The 26,928-nt window shown below is 37.2% G+C and overlaps 1 protein-coding gene across 3 annotated transcripts in view; it reads right to left on the bottom strand.

The window, feature by feature from the left end:
* LOC138813399 (synaptotagmin-1) overlaps positions 1-26,928 on the bottom strand; it is a 337,314-nt gene that overhangs the window by 73,847 nt on the left and 236,539 nt on the right. For all 3 annotated transcript variants that reach the window (XM_070001793.1, XM_070001792.1, XM_070001791.1), the window contains exon 7: positions 14,037-14,154. In XM_070001793.1, the coding sequence (XP_069857894.1) occupies positions 14,037-14,154 (118 nt within the window). The remainder of the gene's footprint in view (positions 1-14,036; positions 14,155-26,928) is intronic.

The following is a 26,928-nucleotide window of genomic DNA, read 5'->3' as shown; positions in this document are numbered from 1 at the left end:
GTGGGGATAAATTTTTCTATCCTAGGTACATTGTTTTCTGTGTTCACCTTAGCTTTAGGCAAGGTGTGATCTTTTAGAGCTTTAACTCTCAGGTAGAATAAAAGTGTAACTGTTAGGAGACAGAGAGATTTTACAGGTTGTCTCACCAACTAATGATAGTTGGGTAGGACGTGGACCTTAAATCAGAATTTCTCCTACGGTCACCTCTCTGTAACCTTTGCTTAAGAACTAAAATGGAAGGAACAAGTGTGAGTTCCATGGCTCACACCCACTGATCCCAGTTTAGAACCCTGTAGTTTTTCTACAAAACTGACTGGACTAAGTTGAGTTCTTTCTTTTCGTATTTCCAGTCAGTGGTTCTGTTTGCTCTGAGTCTTTTGCCATGTAAACACCTCCAATTCCATGAACTGTTTCTTCACCCAGGATATGTCTGCCCTGAGTATGACCCCTATTTCCTGCTGCATTGGCAGCAGAACGCTAATGTCCCTCTTGTTCAATGTGTTCGCAGAAATGAGTGCAATATTCCAGGCCCCTCAGAATAGGGTGCAGGAGCTCATCTCTGCAATGAATAATCATAGTTGCTAATAAGATTTCACTGTTGTTTTACATTTCCTGTTCAATCACTTTGATATTTAAATGGAAAGTTAAAGAGGCAATGTCAAAAATTGCCTATATCAAGAGCAAACAGAAAGACAAAGAAACAGCTGATTTCTCTCCTCTTTAAGTCACCTCACATGAAAGAATTCTGTTTTTGATATCCTGCTTGCAAGAAAATATTAAGTTCTAGCAGCTTCAAGAACTAGTTCTCCTTGAAGCATTAATAATGGCTGGACTGACAGATTTTTTTAAAAAACCAGACCAATAGAATTTAGTGTATGTATGCTTTAGTATGTGTGGGCAAGTTTTAAAAGACACATCTCTCTATATATAATTCAGCTTGGGGATAGTACTTTGTCTTAACTGTGGTAAACTTACATAATGTTTGAATTCCATTATAGTGTAATCTACTGCATGAGTATAAAGACATCATCATTAGAGAGACAAAGCATCCTTGCTCTCAATATGTTTGTGAAGAGTTTTCTCCTTTGAGGCTAAGGCTGAAATGTTCTTCATAATTTTATATTTACATTTGCCTTAGCATGCCACTTTCTTCCCGAGTTTGAAATATAGTCTTTGGGTTTATAGCTTTTCAGAAAATGTTTTCTTAGCAATTGGTTTAACCCTGGGTCAGCCTGCCTAGTTGTTTGAGAGAGGCACAGTTCAACATGACTGATGTGGGCAAATTTAGCAATTAACTAAATAACAAATCAAAGAGGCAAAGGGGAATCATCTGGTTGCAGGACTAATATCCATTAATTTTTCACAGTTCTTACCTAGATTCTTGGCTAATATTTTAACCAAGTTGCATTTCTTAATGGCAAGATGAACAATTCATTTAAAAGGGATGCTTAGAACAGATACATAATCCAACTAGACTTTTCCCCATTTGAGCTGCTAAGATCAGCATAGACTGAGGACATGTTTTTATAGAAAATGCAATTGCAGGCAGATGAAAACAAGCCAAAAAGGGTCAAAGGTCTCACAAGAATGTAAGAGATTACAGGGATACTGTGTGTGTGTGTGTGTGTGTGTGTGTGTGTGTGTGTGTGTGTGTGTTTTGTTTGTGGGGTTTACTTGGGAATTTGAGATCAATTAAAGTTGCAATCTTTACCACTTACTTAGGCAACAGCAATAAACAATGACTGCTAATTCATATTGTCTCTCATTAGGTATTTATTCGCGGGGGGGGGGGAACAAGTATTAGGTAAGACAAGAGGCAGTTGCTCTAGGTTCTGCAACTTCTAGTTGGATTCACATAGCCTTGAACAGGTTCTATCTTGTAGTGCCTCATTTTAGAGTAAAGAGTTGGTCTAGCAACCAGGTATAGACTTGATAATTAGGATGACAGAGTCTCTATTCTGACAGAGACTCTATTCTTCCTTCTTTATTTCTATTTGTTGGCTTAATTAGCTATGCTTGTCTTAGACCTGTTATCATAAAAGAAGCACTTGGAAGAGAATTCTGATATATTAAATAATTATTAGCGTAAAGAATTGAAGGTAGCAATAAATGAGTCTGCTCTCAACCCAGGGATTCAATCAATTGCATCTTGAAACTCAAAAATTGCTTCTGCACTGAATACGTACAACATTTTCTTGTCATTAGTCCCTCAACAACACAACATAACAACTCTCTGCATAGCATTTACATTGTATTAGGTATTATAAATTACTTGAAGATGTTGTAACGTATACAGAAGAATTGGTGTAGGTTATATGCAAGTACTAGAAAATGCCATAAAAGGGGAATTGGGTAACCTTTAGATTATGAGGGAAGTGGGAGGTAGAACTAATGCCCCACAAAAACACTGAGGGACAAGTGTATTTGAGGCATTTCTCCTTGCTCTTATTTCTTATAGAATAGGCTGGAAATTGTAACAGGAAATAATAACAGGAGATGGTAGATGGTAGGAGAATATGCTGATTTAGCTTCCTTCCAGATAGCATAATGAGAGCCATCCTAACAATGGCAGTGCCTTCTTTAAAAACATACTGCCTGCTCCCATACTCCAGGCTTATTTAACACATTATTGACTAATGCAATACTCTATATTCTCATTCTCTATATTGCAATATTCTATATTTCTCATTCTCTTGCTCCCCAGTCAGTGTAGAAGGTGTAAAAATAATCAAGGAAGTGGCTGGAATGAAGGCAGCCACCTGGATGTGGGAAGAATAGAGCTAATATCAGAGGCTCCTAACATTTATCCCATGAATCAAAGAAAGATCATTTGAAAAGCCATTTTTTTCTGAGAAATTAGCTAATTAAACAATTGAGCTACTTTTTCTTTTTTCAATCTTTATGAAAGTGTAATTTTAATAGACACATGCAATTATGTGTTAGATGACAAGTATGTATTACCTCTCTGACCCAATCAAGATGAAGAACTTTCTGTCACTCCCAGAACTACTCCAGAGCCTCTTTAAAGGAAGTCCCTCCTGTCGGTAGCTCGAATACACTCATGTTCTTTGCCTCTGAACTTCCCATTGACAGAACACATATTAAAGATATGATTTTATGTGCTTGGCAAGTTTTTGAGATTTATCCATGCTGTTAATTATACCAACAGTGTGTCTCTTTTTATTATCAAGTGGTATTCCATTTTTATGGATATACAATTAATTTATCCATTCAGCAATCAAAGTTGTTTATAGTGTTTGCCTGTTGTGAAGAAGACTGCTATTAACACTGGGTAAACAAACAAACATATACACACATGCCTATATATATCAGTCATATAGATACATGTTCTCCTGGAATCAGGTTATGGTGAGAAAAATTAAGAATTAATGAAGGATAGTCTCTTTCTTAGACATAACCAGCATTTGTGTAATTCCATCCACTTAGCATTTTCATCTAATGTTATCTCATTTGTTTACTCAGTGATGAATAGCTGTGTTTAATGCCCCAAATTTATGGATGAGCAGACTGAGGATCAGCAATGTTAAGGGCTTGAGGTCAGGTTTTCCAATGGCCGTTGCAATTTCCTTCTTGCCGCGCCCTGCTGTCTCTCAGGAGAGGCTCTGTTTATGGCTGAGTTACAACTCCACTGGAAGCCAAAGAGGCAAGGACAAATGCTGGCATTTTCTGATAGGTATTTATTATTAGGCCTTACCCTGTAATAACTGTTAAATCAGGCCTTAGGCATGCCTCTTGGCAAGGTCAGGGCATATATAAAGTATTCTATAAAGTTAAATTCCTGTTGGGAGGCTTTTAAGGTGTTTATATTTTAATGAAGTTATTAAAATGAAAGTTCAGACTTGCATAATTCATAAGTATTCCCTGCCTTTTGTAAAACCTCCACCACTAAACTAGCGTTGAAATTTTTTGTTTCTGTGAGATTCTTATAGAAAACATGAACACAAATTTCAGTGAAGAATAAAAATAATCTGGCAAAAATCTAATTTCTATGACTAGGTTTCTAGTTACGGGAAATTGGAAACTCACAGGTAGGTAATCCTTTGGATAGTTTCATTTCCAGTGCTTTCTCTGCATCAAGGAAAATGTTAGAAAATTCAAGATGCTTTCTCTGTGAGCATACTGAATTGATAACCTTGAACAAAAGCCACTTACAAGTAGGTAAATGGTTTGGTAAAAACTGGGCATTTCTCTGAAATGCCCAGGTTTAGCTTCTGTAAAGGTGTATATTTTCACTTTATTTTCAGTGACTGTCACCAGTGTCTTCAAGTTGCTTTCCTAACAATGCTTCAGTATGAATGTTTTAATGAATTCTTATTTTTGCAAATATCATCCATGAAAGTCTGGAAATCTACAAGCTAATGACCTGATTTTCTTTTCTTTTCTATTTAAAGTTTTTTTTTTCAGGTACTCTTTGCAATCAATTCAGGTTGTTTTTTTAAGCAACACATTTTTAGGTTTTGAACTTAGGGTAATTGCATCTTACTTTAAAATCCCTTCTTGTTTGTGCATGATGAGGCTGTATAAATGTAACACGTTACTTCTCAGCAACAGGAACAGAAGCAGTGGAAAGAAAATTCTAGGAACATGAAAAATAGAGACTTTCCCCATTAACTTTCTCTTTTTTTTATCATGATGTTTTAATTCTTGTAATTGTAGGAGGATTAATGTCAATTAATGTCATATGGTTCTGTAGTCTGCTACTTGTCTTTTACCTTAATTTTGGGCTTCGATATTTGGGAGGAACAGACATCTATCTATATTATATAGAGTCCATTATTCTTCTGATTTATTTGAAGGCCTTGGTGAAATTAAACAGCTTTTCTCTTAAAGTTATAATTATAAGGGAATTATTAAATATATGCTAATACATTCAAAGGAAGGATATGTGCTCAATAGATAAAATGCAAAAGCTATCTTAGTTGGACTGAAAGCTCTCTATTTTATTTTACAATAAGTGAAAAAGTACAGAATGTGTGGTGGTATCATCCCATTTCTGTAAAATGCATATATATTTGTATTATGTGTGTGTGCATGCGTGCACACATGCGTGTGCATGCATGTGTGTTTAACTGACATGGGTGAAAAGCCTATCTAAAAATACATGAAATTTCAAATTGTTCCTTTGAGTCAATACGAAGAGATTATAGGGGTTATTTTGAGTTTTTAACTTCTTTGCATATAGAAATAAGTGATGGAACTTATGGACATTATTTTAACTATTTCTTGAGTCTTTAGTAACTAAAAAATTTGAAATATCAAAACAGTGCTTTTTGTGAAAACATGGTTCTTTAATTAATCAGTACACAAAAGTCCTTAATATGAACAAATGGAAACGTACCCCTAGGTAAATATTTGATCTTATAGTTCCACATGAATTAATTCTAATGCACTATCAATGAATGTACATTTGACTGTTTGTTAATTATACTGTCATATTAAGTCATGTCAGAAGTTTGAAATCTATGAATTGATTCCATCAATTGATCCTGTTGTTTTACTTTTGGATAAATGAAACCTCAGTGCTTCAGAAGATAAAAATGGGTTAATTTAATATTTTTAAGTTAAAAAATCTATTTCCTAAGTAAACACAGTCATTTATTTGTGGAAGAAAAACAATAGGAATCCTCCTAATTTTCCAAGGGTTGCTAGGAATAATACACAAGGGGGAGGCCATTAGTAATTCAGAGCCAAACAGCTTAGCTGTTATGGACTTTTGATCTCCTTTTATAGGGAGTTAGTCTATGAAGCAGTGGACAAGTAAGATGCTGAATTATTGCCTTATCAGTTCATGCTGGGAAAAGCTGTGACCAGGGGATCATTCTGTCTTACTTCTCCCTGGAAAAGGCCTTTATGACTATCATTGAGGTATAACTATAGTAATGTGTGCATTTCTGTGCCATTCTTTTCTTTTATGTCTTAAAGATAGTCTGTTACTTTTTTTCAAATACAAAGAAGGATTGGTACGGCACAGACTAAAGGAAGGCATGCAGTAAATTCTGAAAATCATAGCTAAAATAACCAATCTGTTTTTAAGAATTCCATTTTCTGAGTTTCTGTCTCGGCTGCTATTTTAATAAGAGTACTACTATTGAATGCCAAGAATTTTTTCATGAAGGGGAACAAGTTAAGCCAGATCAGTTGGGAGTCAAAGACAAAATAACAAGTGAAACTGTAAAATGTTAATATTCCTGGCTGGGTGTTCGGGTAGGGAGAATCTGCTGAGACCTTTTCGGGAGAGGCTGTGAGAATGCGAGGGGAAGCATGCGCATCCTATTCTCATAATAGCTCATACTCCAGCAGGTGCACAGCGGTGGACAAGGAGAAAGAGCATGCACTTAGAACTGAGACGAGATATGAGGGATTAAGGAACAAACCACAAAGAGTGTATCTTCCCAGAAGTGGAGACAACCATAATAAAGTACAAGTTTTAAAAAGGACTGCTTTTAAACTGGATACTGGTGGCTCATGCCTGTAATCCTAGCTACTCGGGAGGCTGAGATCTGAGGATCATGGTTCAAAGCCAGGCTGGGCAGGAAAGTCCGTGAGACTCTTATCTCCAATTAACCACCAGAAAACCAGAAGTGGCACTGTGGCTCACAGGGGAGAGTGTTCGCCTTGAGCTGAAGAGCTGAGGGACAGTGTCCAGACCCAGAGTTCAAGCCCCATGACTGACAAAGGAAAAAAAAAGGAGGACTGTTTTTGATCTCCATTTCTTTGAGCTTTATCAGTATTTGTGACTACAAACTGTGTATTTTTGTCACCTGCTTTAGGTTTTACTATAGAGATCTCATAGCCTCATCAATGAAAAAAAATAGCACAAACTTTGGCTATTTTAAAATTTTATTAGGAACAAAGCTCTTTACTTAATTACCGAGTAGAAATTCTGACTCTCCTTATTCCCTTTTTTTTTTTGTGCTGAATTGAAAGAAGGGGGATAGAAATCATTAAGACTTAGGTGAAAATGGAGCACAGTGACATGTGGTTGTGGAGGTAGTTCTGAGTGATTTTTTTTTTTGCAAAGGCATGGTGTGTATGTAATTCTATAAGACACCACAAAGGTTTAAAGATGTCTGATTTTAAACATACAACATGGAAGCATACTCATACATTGATTTTTTGCTTATATGTCATCTGGCATAGCTCCTGGAGCACACTATTTTTAACCACTCAACTATAAAGTAGGTAGAAAGGTACCTTTGAGATCATCCCAAATGACCTTCTCTTTTATGTATTTTCTTCTGTACAGCAATGTCATTTCTTAATTATAGTTTGTGGGATGTGGTGAACAGGTGGGTATTATTCTAGCTCTGCTTTCTGTGCTTTTTCAGACTTAGTCTTATCTCCAGTGTGATTTCTGTTTCCAGATTAGAAAATCCCAATCTTCATAGCATGCTTTCATATATCGTTCCTTCGTCCCTCTGTCTTGGCTGCCCTCTGTGGCAACAGGTCATCAAATCCCACCGTTGTCCTTTGAGATGGGCAACTATAACTGTGTACACCACACAAGGCTGAGTCTACCCTTGTGTTTATATTTATAAAACTCTTTGTTATAATATCAATCCAGTACTAACACTGCACATCAGCACACTCAGTGAATGTCTTCAGTAGATGGTTCTATACTTCTGATTTATACTTGACCCTATTTTTTCCTTTCATATGTATTCTTTCTAAGATTTTCCCTAAAGAAGCTTGTGTTAGCTCCCATCATACTGTCACCCTCTTCTAATGAACAACCCTTGATCAAACTTAGTAGTGGATAAAAGCTTTTACCTAAAAGATACTCAAGATTTCCTTAGACTTAGACTGTCTTCTATCATTTCAGTAATCTCTTCCCCTTTCCCTCTAATACAGCTGAAATATCACTGATTTGAATCTCATCCTCTTTGTGTGTGTGTGTGTGTGTGTGTGTGTGTGTGTGTGTGTGTATACAAAGGAACAATCACTAAAAGAACACTCCAACCTCTACACAAGGTAAAAACTTAGAAGAAGAACTTTCCTGCAGAGAAATAATCTTTTTAGTGCATGGTCTTCAACCTTATAGTTCCTATTTTTGTCATCTAGCCAAATGTCATTAAGTGATCAACCAACTAATTTATATTATTGATGTTCATGATACAATTTTAGTTTGGGCTAAAAGGCTATTTAGAGTCAGGTAAATTTTTAGACATTATATGGAAGCATATAATTAGCTACTTGCTCTTCAGATTGACCCTGGTGAGAATGGATAAGGATTTAGAAGTCATATTTTATTCATGAAGTCTGAAGGTACTCTAGTTGGTTTTACATCTAAGCTCTGCCAAATACAAATTCTGTGACCTTGGACAAGTTGTTGGGCTATGATGCAGATGCATTAAAATAGTCTCTACCTCATGTACTGGGGATTAAACTTGTTAGCATGTGTAGAGAATTTAGAACAGAGTTGGTCTTGCATTGTGCTGTGCACGTGTCTGCTGTTTTGTTACTTGTGCATCTGAGGACTGGCATAGTATCTGGCACAGAGTGGGTGCTCACATGTTTTCTAAGAGATGATGGTTAAAGGACTTTCTTGGGAGGTTTTGTACTTACTGTTCTGAACTCATACATTTCTGCCTATTATTCATTTCTCTTGATTTCAAATCTAGTCCCAGATACCAATTTGCTCTTCTCATTTTTTAAAAAACATTATTTAGTCCCTCAGGCATAGCATTTCTGTCTGTTCTTACTACTAGTAACATTGTCTGGATCTCAGCTTGCATTATCTTGGATATACTACTTTTTAAAATCAGTTTGTAGAATGATCTATTTCAAAATTGTCATTTCTTTTTTAGATCAATCTGTTCACATCTTAGGGATTCAGATTATTAAGCATTTTGAAGTAGTGCAGAATTAATTTTATATAGTAACAGCAAAGCCTAAAATTATGATGAAGCTTCTGACATCATCGCCAACTTATTATGCATTTTCCTGTCCCATTAGCTCAATAAGATGCCAGTTTATTTGCATACTGTTGCTTGACCCTGATATCATGGCCAATTAATTTGCATATCCCTATCTAATTGGCTCAAATAAGTTTTTGCCATTTTATTTATTGGCCCTGGTCCCAGACTAGTGGCTTTTAGTTCAAATCGATTGAATTTGCAGTTGTTTTCTTAGTTATGCTTTCAGTGCCAATGTTAAGATGGATAAGGGTGATGATGGTCGAGAGTAGTGGGGAATGACTTAAGATAATGTCAAAGAAGTTCCTGCTTTTATATTCTCTTTAAATGGAAGAGACTAAGGGAAAAAAGACAATGGTTTAGACTTGGGAGCAAGTATTTTTCAGAGATGTGGGTACTGGACTTTTAAGAGAAAAGCAACCTCTTCTTTTAGAAAATTCCTCTATTAAGGCAAAGGATATACTTATTCTATACCACTAGCAACAAATTCTAGCTTGCAATGTGGCTGTCCCACATGTCAGAATCATGACATAGCATTGAAGCCTTTAAGCTATAGTTTTCAAATTTAATATGTGTAACAATGACATGTATTGTGGGGAGGATCAGGGAATTGGAGGGGAGGTTTGTTGAAAATAACCATTTCATGTTCCCATCTGAGACTGCTAGCTACACTTTGGTTTAAGGTAGTCCTTGAAATCTTAAAATTTTAACATGTCTCTTAGGTGACTCTGATGGAGGTAGGCAAAATGTCACACCCTCATAAATATTACCCACAGGATTCATCTACCTCTGTGGATTCATGGTTTCAGTGAGGAATCTAGTATTCTTAAGTGAATGTGAATGTTTAAAGTTAGTTTACTTCCCCTAATTATATTTCTAGAATGGTAGAAAACCAGGACATATAAACTTATGGACAACGAAAAAGAAAGCATCTTATAGAAAAATGTGTGTGGATAGAGATATTTCTGACACATAAATGGGCCAAAGGGCTGGGCGCCAGTGGCTCATGCCTGTAATTCTAGCTACACAGTTGGCTGAATTCTGAGGATCACGGTTCAAAGCCAGTCTGGGCAGGAAAGCCCGTGAGACTCTTATCTCCAATAAACCACCAGAAAACTGGAGGTGGCGCTGTGGCTCAAGTGGTAGAACACTTGCCTTGAGCTGAAGAGCTGAGGGACAGTGCCCAATCCCAGAGTTCAAGCCCCATGACCAACAAAAAATATGCAAAGGGCAGTGTAGATAAGATATGAGATGTGGCTTATTAGACAGAAAATTTGATTTTCTCTAAGTACTAGGTCAAAAACGACTCCTAGCTTTCCACACCAATTTGTTCCTGAAGGACAGTACCACTATTTATAGAGAGTTAGATTTATGTATTTCCTGGTTTCTCACAAGTACTTTGGACTTGGAGCATTGAGACTGTAAGCAAAAGAATCTCTGTACAGATAAGAATAGTCCAAGTGAGCTCATCATTGCAAAGTTTGAAGGGCTGAAATTTTAATTATTTGCTATATGGGTATATGATAAAGAAAGAGTTTTTATGAAGTACCTTTTAGATCAGCACAGTAGGAAGAGAATATCTCTGTCAGACAGTAGTAAGAAAAAATTACTTCTAAAATTAGTTTTATTCTTGATAATGATGATAATGATGATGATGATGATGATGTAAGTTGTGGGGCTAGAACTCAGGACCTGGGTAGTGTCCTTGAGCAATTTTGCTGAAGGCTAGTGCTCTACCACAGCGCCACTTCTGGTTTTCTGTTGGTTAATTGGAGGTAAGAGTCTCATGAACTTTCCTGTCCTGGGTTGGCTTTGAACTGCGATCCTCAGATCTCAGCCTTCTGAGTAGCTAGGATTACAGGTGTGAGCCACCAGCGCCTGATTTCCTTAGTTTATCTTAATTTACTATTGGATTAATGCAAGCCTAATGATCAGCAGAGTGTAGTAACCAAGCAGCTGAATTTTCTTCCCATTGAATCAAGCAATTGACTTAAGCATCAAATTGGTTGTTTTTACATTTTGCATATTTGATAGAGTTACTAGAAGTCATTATTATAATATTTATTGAGTGCTTTGTTATTCTAAACTCTTTGCTCTCATTTCTCACAGTAAATCCCATAACAATGTCCTCTTACTACTTTTGCTTTATAGATGAAGTAGAACTTTGCTTATAAGAGCTAAATAACTTTCCAATGTTAAATTTCTAGTAATGTCAGAGTGGGGTTTAAACCTTGGTAAAACAGTCTACCTTGGTTCCAAGTACCTAGCCATTTCCAGCAAAGGAGGTTTGACATTTGAATCACTGAGAATGATCTTATATAATTCTGGTCTCTTCCTACATAGGTCAACTTACTTTGAGACACATCATCCAAGTGCTTAGAGTTATTTTAATAGTAAGTAGGTTAAACAAATTTAAAATGCCAGACTTGTTTTTTTCAGTCCATAGCTTCTTTGTAAATAATTCATTATTCAGTCGGCAGCTCTGTTCAGTGCTACCAGTCAGTGCTAGCATTGTGAGAGACAGAAATACGAGACACAGTCTAGTGAGAGGGACGTGTGATATTAGAGGCTGTAAACAAACTGCGAATGGCATTTAAAAATGACAAAGATTTGTTCTGCTGGGATGGATTAGAAAAGGTGTCAGAGTTCTACCATCTAAAACACTTTCTCACCTCATACAACCCCATGGCTCATTTCCTCACCTTTCTCAGGTTAGTGCCTATGATATCCCCTAGTCATGAGGACTTCCTTGATAATCCTGTTAAAAATGGCTTCCCTAGCCTTCCTTATCCTAATTCCATGCAGAGATGTGATCTCTTGGTATATTATATACTTTTTCTGAAAACTTGCTTGTTTTCCACATTAGAACATATACACACATATCAGGATCTTGCGACTATTTTGTCCATTAATGTGAAACTAGTGCTCAGCACAATTCCTAATTCAACGGAGGGACACAGTACATGAGATGGTTAAGAGAATGGAAGAGTAGCACTTCAGGTGGGCTAGAACAATGGGTAGGATTTAACTAAGCATTGTTGGAAGAAAAAAATTCTACATGAAATAAATCACCTACTAAAAGCCAGCAAAATGCTGGCTCAGGTGAATAAGCTTGCTGGTGTGAGTGAGAACATGAGGCCCTGAGTTCAAGGCCCATTCCCCACCACCCCTTACTCACATGGCAGTAGGCTCATTTGAAGAATGAGCTACTCTGTTTGTTAAAATGAGATATGATATGACCTAACCTGAGAGTATCTACAATGTGTGATTGAATGATTTTGATCTAATTTCATAGGCAACAGTAACTCTTTACAATTAAGGCTATGATAGATCTCCTTATTTAAGAAGAAAAACCATACCAGGTAATTCAAATATAGGAGTGGATTTAAGGTGTGTGGGTTCTGAAGCTACTGAACATTTTTCTGCTTTTCTTTAGAAAAGGAACATAAAATTCTAAATTCTAAATAAGGACTGCCTGGCCTCTGGCCTTGTCCCTTTTGTGTCACAATGCTGAGTTACTACCATGAGAGGTGTGAATCATCCTAGATGCTCTTCCTCCAATAGCATGCCTAGCAGTTATCTTACCTGACATGGGTGTAACTGTCAGGCAAGTTTGATAGTAAACAATAGTAGCTGAAATATCTATCGATGAAGATAGGAACTGGTGTCTGGGAATTTTAAAATAAGCCAGAATTGCTCTGGAATTCTGTGGAAGGTTAATGAATGAACTAGGAGGAAGACAGGAGGAGTAGTGGGTGGAGATGATAAAGGCATGGCTGGTGTGAGGTTTGAAACAGAACAGATGAAAAAGTTACAAATGAACCACTAACTGTATGTGGCTATTGAACCAAAGGAAAGAGAAAGGTCAAAGTGTCTCAGGTTACCTTAGGGTACTATGCACTAATCTGGCAGTGATATACTATTGAAAATTTGTTAGAATTGTCTCCATATATTTTTCACATGGGGCACACTACATACTCTTTGTATATTTTTAGAAGAAACTGTGCTCATTGGTTTAAGTTTCCTCTGTGATGCTATTAGCAATAAAAGCAGGAAGTTATGAAATAGGTTCTAAGTAACAAGAAAGAATGCGTGCAGCTTCTCAGGTGATTTATTTATAAAGGAAAATCAACTTGGGTACTAAAAGCATTTGGTTGATAAATTGGTGGGTCAGTAAGTGGAACCAGCTTTAGCATTTTTTTTTGAAGGGGCTATTATGCTTTAAAGTATACAATCACTATGCTACATTAGGGTAAACTCTTGAAATCTGCAATATTTTCATGAGAGAGAACACTGAATAATGAGTATGTCTATTGTAATTCTACAGCTGGAAACAATGTCAACTGTGGTTTATCTGTGATGACCTTGTGGCATATCATGAAAATTCCTTACATCTTAACAATTTACTGGAACATCAAAAAAAAAAAAAAAAAGGAAGAAAAAATCATGTTCAACCACATTAAGTTTCAGATCCTTGACTTTGCTTTTGAGCAAGAATATACTTTACTCACTATATTTGGTCATGGTTGGGTTGCACAGAATTTTGCACTCAAAAATTTCCCTTTCCCAGGTTTTCCAGAGGATTTACTCTCAAATAGAGTATTATTTATATATATTTGAAATTTAAAGGCTAGAATCATAGCTCACATGGGAGAGTATGTGCTTAGCAAGAAGATCTGAGCATAATTCCTTGTACCAATAAAATAAAATAAACAAAATTTGAGAATCTCCAATACCTAATAAGTAAATCTCAGATAAAATACATTAAAATATTATATGGCATATACATTTTGAGTTAAAACTATAAATCTATTGCACTGTCTTTTGAAAAAGAAGAAACATTTTTGGCCTCCAATGACATTGAAATGATGATACTTTGCCTGCAAAGAAGGAAATGGATTTTGGCTCTGGTGCCAATTCCAATAAACTGAGAATGGCTTCCTGGGGTGGTGTGTTGGGATGAATTCTGAAACTGCTTCCAGGCTTTATAGGAAGAGAGAACTATGATCCATCAAAGAGTGGGAGTGCAGTGTGTGAACTAGGCATTTGGCATCCATGATAAAACAGCATTAAAAAAATCAATAATCAGCATGGACTTACCAGATAAGCCTCCCACATCCATCTTCTTCAGGTTCTTTGCCTCCAAAATGACCACAGTCAGTTTCCCAGCAGTGGGAACATAGCGAAGGGAAAAGCAGATGTCGCCAAGTTTCTCTTGCTAGAAAACAAAGATGTATATAGTTTGTCCATATGCATGTAAATTTATCACGAGGACAGCTGTGACAATTAGACCAAGGATTAAAAAAAATCATTGGCATTTATACAATACTCTTTTATTCACTATGTGAACATCCAGTGATACTAGGGCTTTATTTTTTTTATGAAGATAATCTATTTCAGTTTCAAAAAAGACCATTTATACTTTAACATCCAAAAGAATATATCTATAATTCAATGGCTCTGGAAATGAGACCAAGATGACTTTCTTTGAGATTCTGAGCTGAATAGCACTACAAAACTCTCAGCAAACTCTCCTAACTTTATTGAAGAGCTTTGAAAAAGGCTGAATGGTTTTTTATTAGAATCAACCTATCTAAGTTTTTGTCTTTTTCCATTTCAAATTGGACCATGTCTAGTATTCTATATTTAGGGTTTGGGAGAAAAGACATTTTCCTTCCATTAAATTCTATTTATTCATAAAGATTAGGAATTCCTATGGACTGAACTGCACCAAAGGATATGTTTTCTTGCCACTCAATTTTTATTCATTTCAAATGAAATCTTAACTTTTTTTTCTTGTTTGTCCTAAAATTTGTAAAAAATTGAAACACCAGGCTGGAAAATTGAAATTTATAATATAATGCCAAACTTTCTGACAAAAGAGCATTTATCAATTCTGTATGCAAGTATTTTTGAACCACTGCTCCAGAATAGAAAACAATGATGGTATATAGAACTTCCCCCAAAAGGACTACGGTCAACTTCCCAGCTTAAGCGCGATTCTATAGATTACTTATTGTTCTCTAGTAGTACCATGCTATTGTTCAACATTGAATATGTGGTGTGTGTGTATGAGACAGAGAGATGGGGGGAGGGAGGCATGGAGGAAGGGAGAAGGAGAGAGAGGAGGGAGAAGGAGAATGAAGAGATTGAAAGGGAATTAGCAATATGGCAAGTCAGAGTTCATTTCCTTCTCAATATGAATTCTAATTCTAAAGAGTATACCATGGCAGGCTTTTGCAGATAGATGGATAGCATAGAAATCAGGTAAGAAGCCAGTATCTTAAGGGCTTCTCTTGTCTGTACTCTTATTATGACTAGCTCTGTCTTTATCTGTAACTTGATGTATGTTCTAAATCAGCCAGTCTACTATGAAGAAATAATTACCTAGAGGTGTATGTTCTAAATCAGCCAGTCTACTATGAAGAAATAATTACCTAGAGGGAATTTAAGAAAATACAATTCCTTTTTTTTTTTAGGGGGAAGAGGCGGGGGGGTACGTACTTATATTTGTCTTTCTAAAAAGAAGGCAAGCGTATGATGATGAGATATAATATATTGAGAGAATTAATAAGATCTCTGAGGAATATTACATGTGACTATAGCCCCCATTCTGAATCTGCATAGAACTAACTACTATATGACTCTGTAGGAATGTGACTTGTGCCTTATTGTGTACATGTCTCAATGTTCTTATATGATTGTACTCTCCTTGAAGGCAAAGTCCTTTCTTGGATATCATTTTCTGCAGCTTTTCAAAATGGAGGTAGGTGAAAACTTTAGATAATTTTCCTGTTTTGAATTACCAAAGTCACAGCTCCCTCTTAAGTATAGATAAAAGAGAGTTACTTGTAATGTGCCAAATTTATTTAGTGGAACTGTTCACCTCCACCAATTAATTTACATATCAGGAGAGGTATTAGAATATATTACTCTTCATAGTCTCTGATAATAGAGATGGGTGTCAGTATCATGGAAATTAATGCAAAATATGGACAAATTCATCTGAGCTTTATGAGACAAGAGAAATGTAAATGAACAAAACTGCCCTTTAAAAGGCTTGTTTAGGGGGAAGGCTTTTTGGGGAAGAATCTGTTGATTTTCTGTGATTTCTTCCTTGGGAAGTTTGTTGTGCTGTGTGGCCAGACTACTCTTCCTATGCTGCCAGGAAGATCACATGCCCCTTAAATGGCCCATGATCTGACTCCACAAGAAACTTACAACCATCTCAATTTTGATTTCCTTAAACAAGTGATGTCATAGTGTTGTGAACTGCCAATATCTGGTAAAAGTATATGCTTTCCTTAGTGCTTTAAAACATAAGCTTTAATAATTTTCTAGAACTATAGTTGGACAATCAAGGCCACTTTCTTTGAATACATGATGGTTTCACCATGGAGTATTTGAAAAATTGATCTCAGTGTGTTTTGCATATACTGTAGGCAGTGTAGGAACTTCAAGTTCATGTGAGTCAAGAAGACTCAGAGTCTGTACATGGAGAGATCTTGAACCACCTGTGGGAAAGACAGGTATGAATGATTCTTGACTTCAAAGTCATGCTCTAAACATGTATACTTTTCTGCCATATTCAAAACAATACAGGCATCTATGACATACATGGTATGTTGACTCAATCTTAGATTTAGGGACTCACCTCATTATGAATTTATTGGGGACACACATATTCTTGATAAAGATTTCACTGCTATCATTAGGTAAAGTACCTTTGTTTGTCCTATTGTCCTGTTCTAACACAGAAAAGTTTTAGGGAAGTTCTTTATCCATACAGAAAAGTTAAAGTGACCTGATATTTTCATATGGACAGTTTTACATCAAACTCTTATTTCATAGTTTGACAGTTCACAGTTTGGAAGAAAGATTAGTTGGGTTCCAGTATGTAAATATTTCATGGGAAACATTTATCACTGCAAAATTCAAGAGACTAAGATTTTCTGAGTCACCAAAAAAATAATAGGAAACAAAAAAGCCTCTTCGATGACAGGGGAAATTTTTTTTTTTAATGTTTTAAGGTGTTTTCTCCCATCCCAAATTCATGTATTGATGGTTTGGACTTCAGATGGTGGATCCAGTCATTAAGAGGTGGTTGGATTGTAAGCGATCTTACTTAGTAGACTGATAGAGTCATAATTTGAAGGAATTATGGGAAATAGTTGGAGGAATTAGGTCACTATGGGTGTGCCTTTGATGAGTATGTCTTGTGTTTGGCTTGGCCCTTTCCCTATCTTTTTAATTCTGCTTTATGGCTGTCATGGCCACCAGGAAATGAACAAACTCCTCTGCTGTATTCTCCCACAGTCATCATATTCTGCGTCTCAAAGCTGCATCTCAGATCTTTAGCCATTCTGTCTAGTTTCCTCTATTATGGCCCTGTGAAATAAGGTACTGTTGAGTCCATTGTATAAAACTTTGAGAGTTAGAACATATTGAAGATTATGTAGCTGGTCTTGGGGAGGAACTGAAACAAGGTCTTTTGTTGTTGTTGTAGCTGTTCATGGGTCTTGAACTTGGGGCCTGTGTCCTGTCCCTGAACTCTTCTGCTCAAAGCTAGTGTGCTACCACTTTGAGCACAGCTACACTTGTGGTTTCCTGATGGGTAATTGGAGATAAGAGTCTCATGGATCTTCCTGTCCAGGCTGGCTTTGAATGGACCCTCGGATCTCATCCTCCCGAGTAGTTGGGATTACAGGTATTAGCCACTGGCATCTGGTTTGAAACAAGATCTTTTGATATAAAAATAATCTTTTCTTTACTACCATACAGGATACTAGAAACTAAGAAACTAATTGATAATATCCTTGGATAGTCTATTTACATTTTTTTTCATTATGTTTCTAGGTAAATTGATGTTCAACACCAAGTCCTCCCATAACTCTACTTTCTAACACTTATTTCTAAAAGCATCTCAAATCTGTTTCTAGTGGCCAGCTCCCCTTGCTCTGTTTTCCTTTGTTCCTTCAGTTCATAAGGCTCAAGCTTTCTTTTTCTATACATGTCTTTTCTTTTTGGGGTCCAGTCGTGGAGCCTGAACTCTGGGCCTGGGCGCTGTCCCTCAGCTCTACAGCTCAAAGGCTAGCGCTCTACCACTTGAGCCACAGCGCCACTTCCGGCTTTTTTTCTTTTTGCTTATGTAGTGCTGAGGAATCGAACCCAGGACCTCATGCATGCAAGGCAAGCGCTCTACCACTGAGCCACCTTCCCAGCCCTCTATACATGTCTATTAGAGTTTTTCCTTTCCTTTTTTCCATCATCAATATGATCTCTGCCTTAACCAACTTATCAGCCTCTACCTTCAGTCTGACCTCTAACTCCATATGATATTTGTCATTATTACCATGATGCCACCACCTTCATCATCTTGCACTACGACTCCAGCACCACCATCCCCCCTTACCCCTGTCACCAGCAATTTCCTTCTCACCCCCAGCACTATGGTGTTCAGATCAAGCCCTGATAACTTCAGTCATATTTTTTTGAAACTGTCTGATGAAAGACCTCTTTAGATTTAGTCTCTTCAAAGTCCAATGCAGGCTGCATACTAATGCCAAGGTAATGTTTGAAAAGTTCACTCCTCTCCCTCTTCCTGACTTTTAAGGAGCTCTGTACTTTTCCTTTGCTCTAATAGTCCTAATGTTTTCCTTCTGATTTAATGCTTCCTCAGCCTTCAGAACACATTTTGAATTTGACTACTGCTCTAATTTGCTTGGTACTACTGAAGTCCCTCAGTCTCAGTCAAAGCATAGATAGCAGAAACTATGTTGTTACCACCCTTGGCTTACACTTCTGTAACTCTTAATATTCTCTTGGTACTTACTCTTGTTATTTTCCATTCTCCTCCTTGCATCCTTTTTAAAGGGAGTATTCTCATGGGGCAGTCATACTCAAAGCCTCACAATCCCTTCTCATTCCCCTGGGATAATACCTATTCCAATACACTGAAAGGTTTTCCACATTCTCCTAACAGTACTCTTTTGTATTTGCTGTTCATCCTGTCTGCAATAGTTTTTTCCAATACCATTGCAAGTCATACCTTTAGTTTACTAAGCTTTTCCGTAATATGTCACATCTTCAGAGAGTTACTCTATGGAAAATTATCTACAAAAGTCTAAATACTCTCCAACACTCATACCACCTCTTCTCTTTCCCTACTTTTTAATTTTTTCATAATGGCTAGCATAAGTTATCCCTTGACATTCTCTTATGTGTCTTGTAGGTTTTGCCTACTAGAATAGAAATCAATGTGCTCCCAGCGTTAGAATATTGACTGGCATGGAGTAGGTCTCTATACAGGCCTGTTGATTGAATAGGTGCAGATTCCCTACAATTGAATTTAGACTGGTTGCTCTTCTCTTTAGTGACAAGTTCTCTGGAGAAGGAGAGTCCAAGAGAAAAATGCAAGGGGGAGGTTTTTCTGGGTCTGTCCTTTGGATCAACACCTGTGGGGGAGCAAGGACTTTGTATGTGAAGAAGTAGGACTGATACAGTTATATCAGAGTCTAGCTAGTTCCTCAGAGATGTTCTGAAATGGGATAACAGGGATTTGACTTTGTAATCCCCAAAGCCCTAAGCACCGAGTGTGGATTTCACCCTTACTTGGGTCAGGGCTTGGAGCTGACAATGTTGCCAACAGAGTTAGCTTGTGCTGACAGCCATCAACTGCTCTTACAGCCAGGATAATAAATGCCTTGATTACAATGGTATGACAATTGGGTTTCATCACAACAATTACTATGGCTCTACTATGGCTCTATGAGCCACATTACTTTCCATGCTTAGTTTTTTCCTCAGCTAAGAAATCCATTTGCAAAGCTTTATTTCCTTCTGCCTACTAAAATCACTCTTCACTATTAAGATGTAATCCAAGTTCCATATTTTCAATGAAGCATCTGCTTACATAGGAATTTCTGCTGTAAATTTCTTTACACTTGGTAGATTGGTGCCTAGACATCCTTTTGTCCTGTTTCCTTTGCATATATTGAATTCAATTCACCTTGAAGAGCAGGAATCTTACTTTATACTGCTTTTATATGCCTAGCTCCAGGAAAATAGTAAGGGCTTCTAAATAATTTTGGACTGACTGTATTGAAAACTTCATCAGTCATTTGCTTTATAAACAACACCAACACTAGTGTTCTATCAACAGTGTCTCCAGTTGAAACAACAAGTCAATTAATGGGTTTATTTGGGGTTTCTCCTTTGTGCCTAGTAGTATGACCACTGCCAGATTAGTGCTGTTATAAAGCTAGGAGGAAAAAAAACATTTCTGAAGGTGTAATTTTTATAAGATAATTTTGGGACCCTGTAGAGTTGCAGCGGACAGATGAGTGCTTTTGCTGGTGTGATTATCTCATGAAGGGGCCTTATTACTATTAGGGATTTCAGCTTTATGTATAATTTATTTTAGTCAATTGCCTTGATCACTAGGTGGAAACTGCCAGTTAGTGTTAGAAAGTTCCAACTGTGAGATTCAGGGAAATTAACCTGCTCTTTTAGAATACAGAGCTGACAATCCAGAGGTACTTTTGTTCTGAGCAGCTTGATAGATTCATTATTTTTTTAAAGCAGTCACTGAATAGAGTAGACACAAATTAATGATTTTATGGACAACTATAGAAATACCTTTCCTCTTTGAAAAGCTTTATAGATATGAGAACAAAGGTCATCGGCAATGGATTAAGAAAAGCTAATTTAAAATGAATATTTATTTGGTGGTTTCTATGGCATCATCCATCATTTTCTGAGAAAATAAAAAGAAGGATTGACTTTAGTGGCCTTTGAAAATGGGGTTAGGTTTATACATTTGTTGGAAACACTTTGCCTTTGAATGAGTTTTAAAAAGGTACCTGAATTGACTTGATGCTATGGCATTTTAAAAGGACATATTCTCTTTATGTTAAGTATATAAGAAGATTTTGCTATGTGTTCAATTGCCAATAGTGTTTCTACTAAGCTTTTTTTTCCCCTCTGCAGTTGGGAATCTATTTAGAGGTGACAAACACATGGAGGTTTAGTTTCAAAATGGAAACTCAGATCATTTGCAAATTCTCCATTCGTAAAAATATTAAAATGTTCTTGTGAGAAGGACAATATCATGTTTTTAATTTTAATGAAAGGGAATGAGTAGCTTTGAACACATCCTTTGGGTGGTAGCATTTTTCAACTTCATGTTATTGCCATAATTGTTCTCATACCCCTGAAGTATCTGCCAAATCGGTATTTACAACGAATGGACCAGATGGTCACAGTGTGAAATGTTGCTATGAACTCTACCCAGGCTAAAAAGACCAAGCCTTGCCTAGTGTACAAATATATGCTAAATTGTTCAGGTGAGTGAATCTATTACATCCACGAACATTTATTTTGTGAAACAGTATATAACTCATTAGCTTCACATTATTGCAACTATTTATTTATTCTAAAAATAATTATTGTGCTCCATCATAGATCTCCAAGCTCTTGTCTAGGCTCTGTAAGTTCCTATAAGCTCTGAAAATGTCCAAAATGTGCAATCATAAAATGTGTTTGTTAATGATACCACACAAAAAGCAGAAATGCCATGGGAGAGGAACACTGGAACATTTTGGAATCTAGTAGCAGAACTTAGAAGAAAGGAACTTTAGTGGAGATTTATGTCAATTTCTCCAAGTCATCTGATTTTGCACAGTTCTGGTAAAGCAGTGCACTTGCTTGTGGGTATAGCTACTTATATAATGTATACATATATAAAATGACACGCATTTTGTATACCATAAATACAGCTATCTATGTATATTTTTGATCAATTATATTGTAATAAAACTGAGAAAAACATAAAGAAAAAAATAAATTTTTAATAGCATAGTATACTGGGGTACTTAAAATTTCACCATTCATTTCTTCTAGCTAAAGCTTTAGATGCTTGGGAATCCTTTAATCATTTATTTATTTTGGTGGTACTAGGGTTTGAACTCAGGAACTTGCCTGTAGTCACTGACATTTCTCGTAGGAAGTTCTACATTGCGCTTCCTCCCAAAATCGATTTCTGCCTTAGCTACTTTTTCAGATTCTTTGTCCTGCTTTTACCTCTCTGGCTTGAGATGGTCATTCTCCTACCTTTGTCTCCCATGTGGCTGGGATCACAGGTGAATACTACCACACCTGGCTTGCTTTATGAGACAGGATCTCACAAATTTCTCTTCACCCCTGCCAGGACTAGATTTGAACCTCAAACTGCCTGTCTGCTGGAATTACAGGTATGAACCACCATACCTGGTTTCCTAGGAGTAATTTTTCTTCTTCTTCTTTTTTTAAATCATGTGAGGTACAGTTTTGTTCCCTGATGACTGAGATAATGGTAAATAGTATTAATTGTAGTTGCCAGTTCCAGGGATTCTGAAAGATTTATCTGTGTGGAAATGGGTAAAAATGGTGAAGATGGTGGGTTTACTTTTATAACTTAGGGTGCTGTTTTCTAGTAAAAGGGTGAGTAGGATGCCAGGTAGACAGCCAATTGCCTAAGGATGTGTGAGACAGAAGGAAAATAATGAAGAACCTTGGAAGGTACCCAATGAAAAACTTTTATCAAGTTTCCCTGACCCTTTGCGATTCTTCCTCTGTCAACCACATGTCCTTGATTTTCTAAGCCAAATTCAATTTGACTTTGGTTCTAAATATTTCATTTTCTTCTTCTCACCTCACTGGAATGCTTAGGGATAACGTAGTGTCTTCCAGACAGTGATCTGGATTATTGAAACCACTGTTATCTTTTATTTATATGTAAACATGAATGCATTCTGATTACATTTGAAGTATGAGAACACAGATTTGTAAATAAGTATGTTGGTTTAACTATGAAGCTCTTAAGGATGGATTTCAAAGAAAATAGGCCATGGATCCTGGAGTGTTTGTGAAGAAACAATGCCAGATGATCCTTGCAAGGCTTCACCGGCAATGGCAGAAGTATGCATCTGAATGACTTATGTATAGGCTTGCTCGACAGAGCAACACTGAACTTTTATTAAAGAAATCAGGAGTTGAGTTTTACTACTCTATAGACATGTTTACTATGTTTGCATCCTGTGCATATGAGAGATATTATGGGGAAACAGGATTTTACAGAGGAAACTCAGAAGATGAGGTGTTTATCTATCTAAAGAACATTTCTTTTTAGTTTTGAAATGGTAGCCATCAAGAGGAAACCCTAGGAGAAATGGCAATGGTTACATAGTTCTGTGAGGCTACCCCATTCTCCTTGTCATGTCAGGGTAGTAAAGGAGAGAGCAAAGCAGACTGCAGTTCTGCCACTAACCAGCTCATGGGGATACACTGAACAAATGCTTCTTTTACCATTCAAATGGACAAGCAATAGCTGTGTTGTTTGTCTGTAAGAATTACAGGAGTTTTCCAAAAGGATCAAAGACCTCCAAGTCAAAGCAGATACCCTGAAAATGTTACAGGAAGGAATAGAAGAAACTATAGGGCTTCTTGGCACAGGCAGAAATTTTCTTAATAAAGACCCAGAAACAACAAATCAAAGAAAGGTTGGACAAATGGGATTGCATGCAACTACAGAGCTTCTGCATGGCAAAGGACATAGCCAGCAAGATCAGTAGAAAGCCCATGGATTTGGAGATTTTCACTAGCCATACAAGAGACAAGGGTCTCATATTTAGAGTATAGTTAGAACTCAAAAAATTAAATCCCACAACAACAAATCCTCAAAGAAACAACAGCGTGATATATAAGTGGGCTAGAGACTTAAAGAGAAACTTCTCTGAAGAGGAAATAAGAATGGCCAATAGACACATGAGGAAATGCTCAACTTCTCTAGCCATAAAAGAAATGTAAATCAAAACAACATTGAGATTCCACCTTACCCCAGTTAGAATGGCTATTCTCAAGAAATCTAATAACAACAGATACTGGAGGGGATGTGGCCAGAAGGGAACCCTACTGCACTGTTGGTGGGAGTGTAAACTTGTTCAACCACTTTGGAAAGCAGTATGGAGGTTCCTCAAAAGACTCCACATAGAGCTCTCCTATGAACCAGCAATCCCACTTTTAGGCATTTACCCAAATGATCACAAGCAAGACCATACTAAAGCTACCAGCAAAACTATGTTTATTGCAGCATTAGTTACCATAGCTAAGATATGGAACCAATCCAGATGCCCCTCAGTAGATGAATGTTTTCAAGAAAAAAGTGGTATATATACACAATGGAATTTTATGCCTCCATCAGAAAGAATGACATTGCCCCATTTGTTAGGAAATGGAAAGATGTGGAAAAAATTATATTAAGTGAAGTAAGCCAGGCCCAAAGAAACATAGGTCCCATGGTTTCCCTTATTTGCAATAACTAGTATATGTCTGAGTCAAGCAGAAAAGGTCAGATAAGTTGATGTTAGGCAAAATGAACCCCAAGATAAGGACTCAAATGGTTTTTCTTTCTTGTGATTGTTTGTAACATATTTATTAGATGATTTCTTTGTTGCTTTGTATGTCCCTCCCCCATGGTATAACCCTTGTTCTCACTGTATTTGATGTTGGTATAATTTGTGGAGGGGAAGGGAAAAAACAAATTGTTTAAATAGGGATCCAGGTGGACCCATTGCAACAATGAGATGTACAAGACGTTATGTCAAAAAACGAATTTTACAACTTTGGTGCAGGAGCTGGGGGAAGAGTTGGGGGGTATGGGAAAGGATGGTAAGGGGAAACAAATGCTTGATAAGAAATGTACTCATTACCTTGCTCATGTAATTGTAACCCCTCTGAATGGTATTTTCACAATAAAAAAAGAAGAAAATGTGGTATATGTATATAGAATGGAATTCTATGCCTCCATCAGAAAGAATGACACCGCCCCATTTGTTAGGAAATGGAAAGATTTTGAAAAAATTATATTAAGCCAGCCCAAAGAAACATAGGTCCCATAGTTTTCCTTATCTACAATTAACTAGTGAATGTCTAGGACAAGCAGAAAAGGTCAAAAGCTATGTATATATGACCATATAGGATGATGTTAAGTGAAATGAACCCCAAGATAGGAACACAAGTGTTTTTTTCTTTCTTGCTATTGTTTTTAATGTACTTATAATATACTATGTGAGCTTTTGTTTCTTTTGTATGTTCTTCCTCCATGGTAGAACCCCTGTTTTCACTGTATTTGATTCCAGTGCTCTGCATCTTATATATACATTTTTCTAATTAGGGGAGGGGAAGGGAAATAACAAAATGCTGAAATAAGGATACAGGTGAACCCATTGTAACAACTGGATGTCCAAGACACTATGTTGAAAACAAACTTTACAACTTGCCAGGGGTAGGGGTGGGGGGCGTGAGGGATAGGGAGGAATGGGGGTGTGATAGGGGAAAAACAAAGGAGGAGGTAACAATGCTCAATAGGAAATGTCCTCATTACCTTACTCATGTAACTATAACCCATTTGTACAGTATTTTCACAATAAAAATATTAAATAAAAGAATTACAGGAGTTGTATCTGTGACCCAAGGGGATCTTAAAACTATGGAGAGGAGAACTGAGAAGATTTAACAAAAAAGAACATAATATACAGGATGGCGAGTCACACTCAGGCTGAAGAATAGCCATGACTTATGGAGGTCGGAGGAATCCAAACTTGTCTTTTCCTTTTCTGGTTTCAGTTGGCCATAGGGGCCATCTGTATCAAACAGGAGCTTGGTAATTGTAGAGAAGACAGTGGGAAAGAAAAGATAAAGAACCAGAATTGGGGAGGCCAGGCAATAAAAGGAACTAAAGGAAGAAAGGAGAGAGATGATGCTTAAGAAAAAGAAATGGGGGAAAATGCTGGTTTGTCTATTTGCATTAGAAAAACACAGAAGGAAAGAGGAGATAAGAAAAGCAGCAACTTGGGGATTCTGAGGAAGCAGAAGGAAGGGTTTGAGAGTTTTCCATGTGGATTCACTTGATGAGGGTGAGAGATGTTGGCTTGTGAGGGACTGTGGGGGTGTGGGCTTAATCACTGCTTCAACTGGGAACCACCCAGGAGGCATATTTGCTGACTTTCATTCCGAGGAATAAGGAGTTTGATATGAACCTCAGATGACAGAGAAAATGGATATATTTTGTAGATTTTATTGGGAAGGAAATCAAAAGATGCTGTGATGATTTTCCCAAGCAGCTAAAGCCTAAAAGTGGTTAGCTGTCTTGGGGATTAAAAACACATATAGGTCATACAATATTACCATTTCATTAAAATAGACTGGAACTAGGATATATTGGACATTAGTAGCAGCAGAGAGATTCGTTAGGAGGTTAGGGAGATGTTAAGTCTGAAAGGAATAGAGAGCTGCTGAGATGAACATGGATTCCTTCTAGTTGCTTTTCATCCACAACAGAGATAGGGAGAAGTTCTGGCTGTGGTTGGGACCCTCATGCTCTTTACAGATATGGCCACATATAACATAAACATAAAACACCTGGAAAAGAACCTTAATAAGGCCATGGAGTGGGTTGGGAAGGTGGCTCAGTGGTAGAGCTCTTGCCTTGCATGCATGAGGTCCTGGGTTCGATTCCTCAGCATCACATAAGCAGAAAAAAGCTGGAAGTGGCACTGTGGCTCAAGTGGTAGAGCGCTGGCCTTGAGCTGAAGAGCTGAGGAACAGCGCCCACACCCAGACTTCAGGCCCCACAACCAACAACAACAAAAAAAGGGTTTAGTAAGAAAGGAAGGTAGGTATAAGTTCCTAACACATATTGCCTTTGGGTAGTTTGAGTGCGGAGATAGATGGAGGAAACCATTCTCTGAACAGAGGAAAATATTTGCAATGATAGATAGTATTTATGTTTCTTCCGAAATGTATTTGAACGTGCAGCGTGAATTTAGGTAAATTGGCTGGGTATTGGTGGCTCAAGCCTATAATCTTATCTAGCCAGAATGACGAGACATGAGGATTGGGGTTAAAGCCAGCCTGGGCAGAAAGGTCTGTGAGACTCTTATCTCCTATTAAAGAC

Source organism: Dipodomys merriami, unplaced genomic scaffold (assembly GCF_024711535.1).
Source record: "Dipodomys merriami isolate MVZ:Mamm:240054 unplaced genomic scaffold, mDipMer1.0.p SCAF_598, whole genome shotgun sequence".
NCBI classification, from domain to species: Eukaryota; Metazoa; Chordata; class Mammalia; order Rodentia; family Heteromyidae; genus Dipodomys; species Dipodomys merriami.
This window is presented reverse-complemented; position numbering and strand designations above follow the sequence as displayed.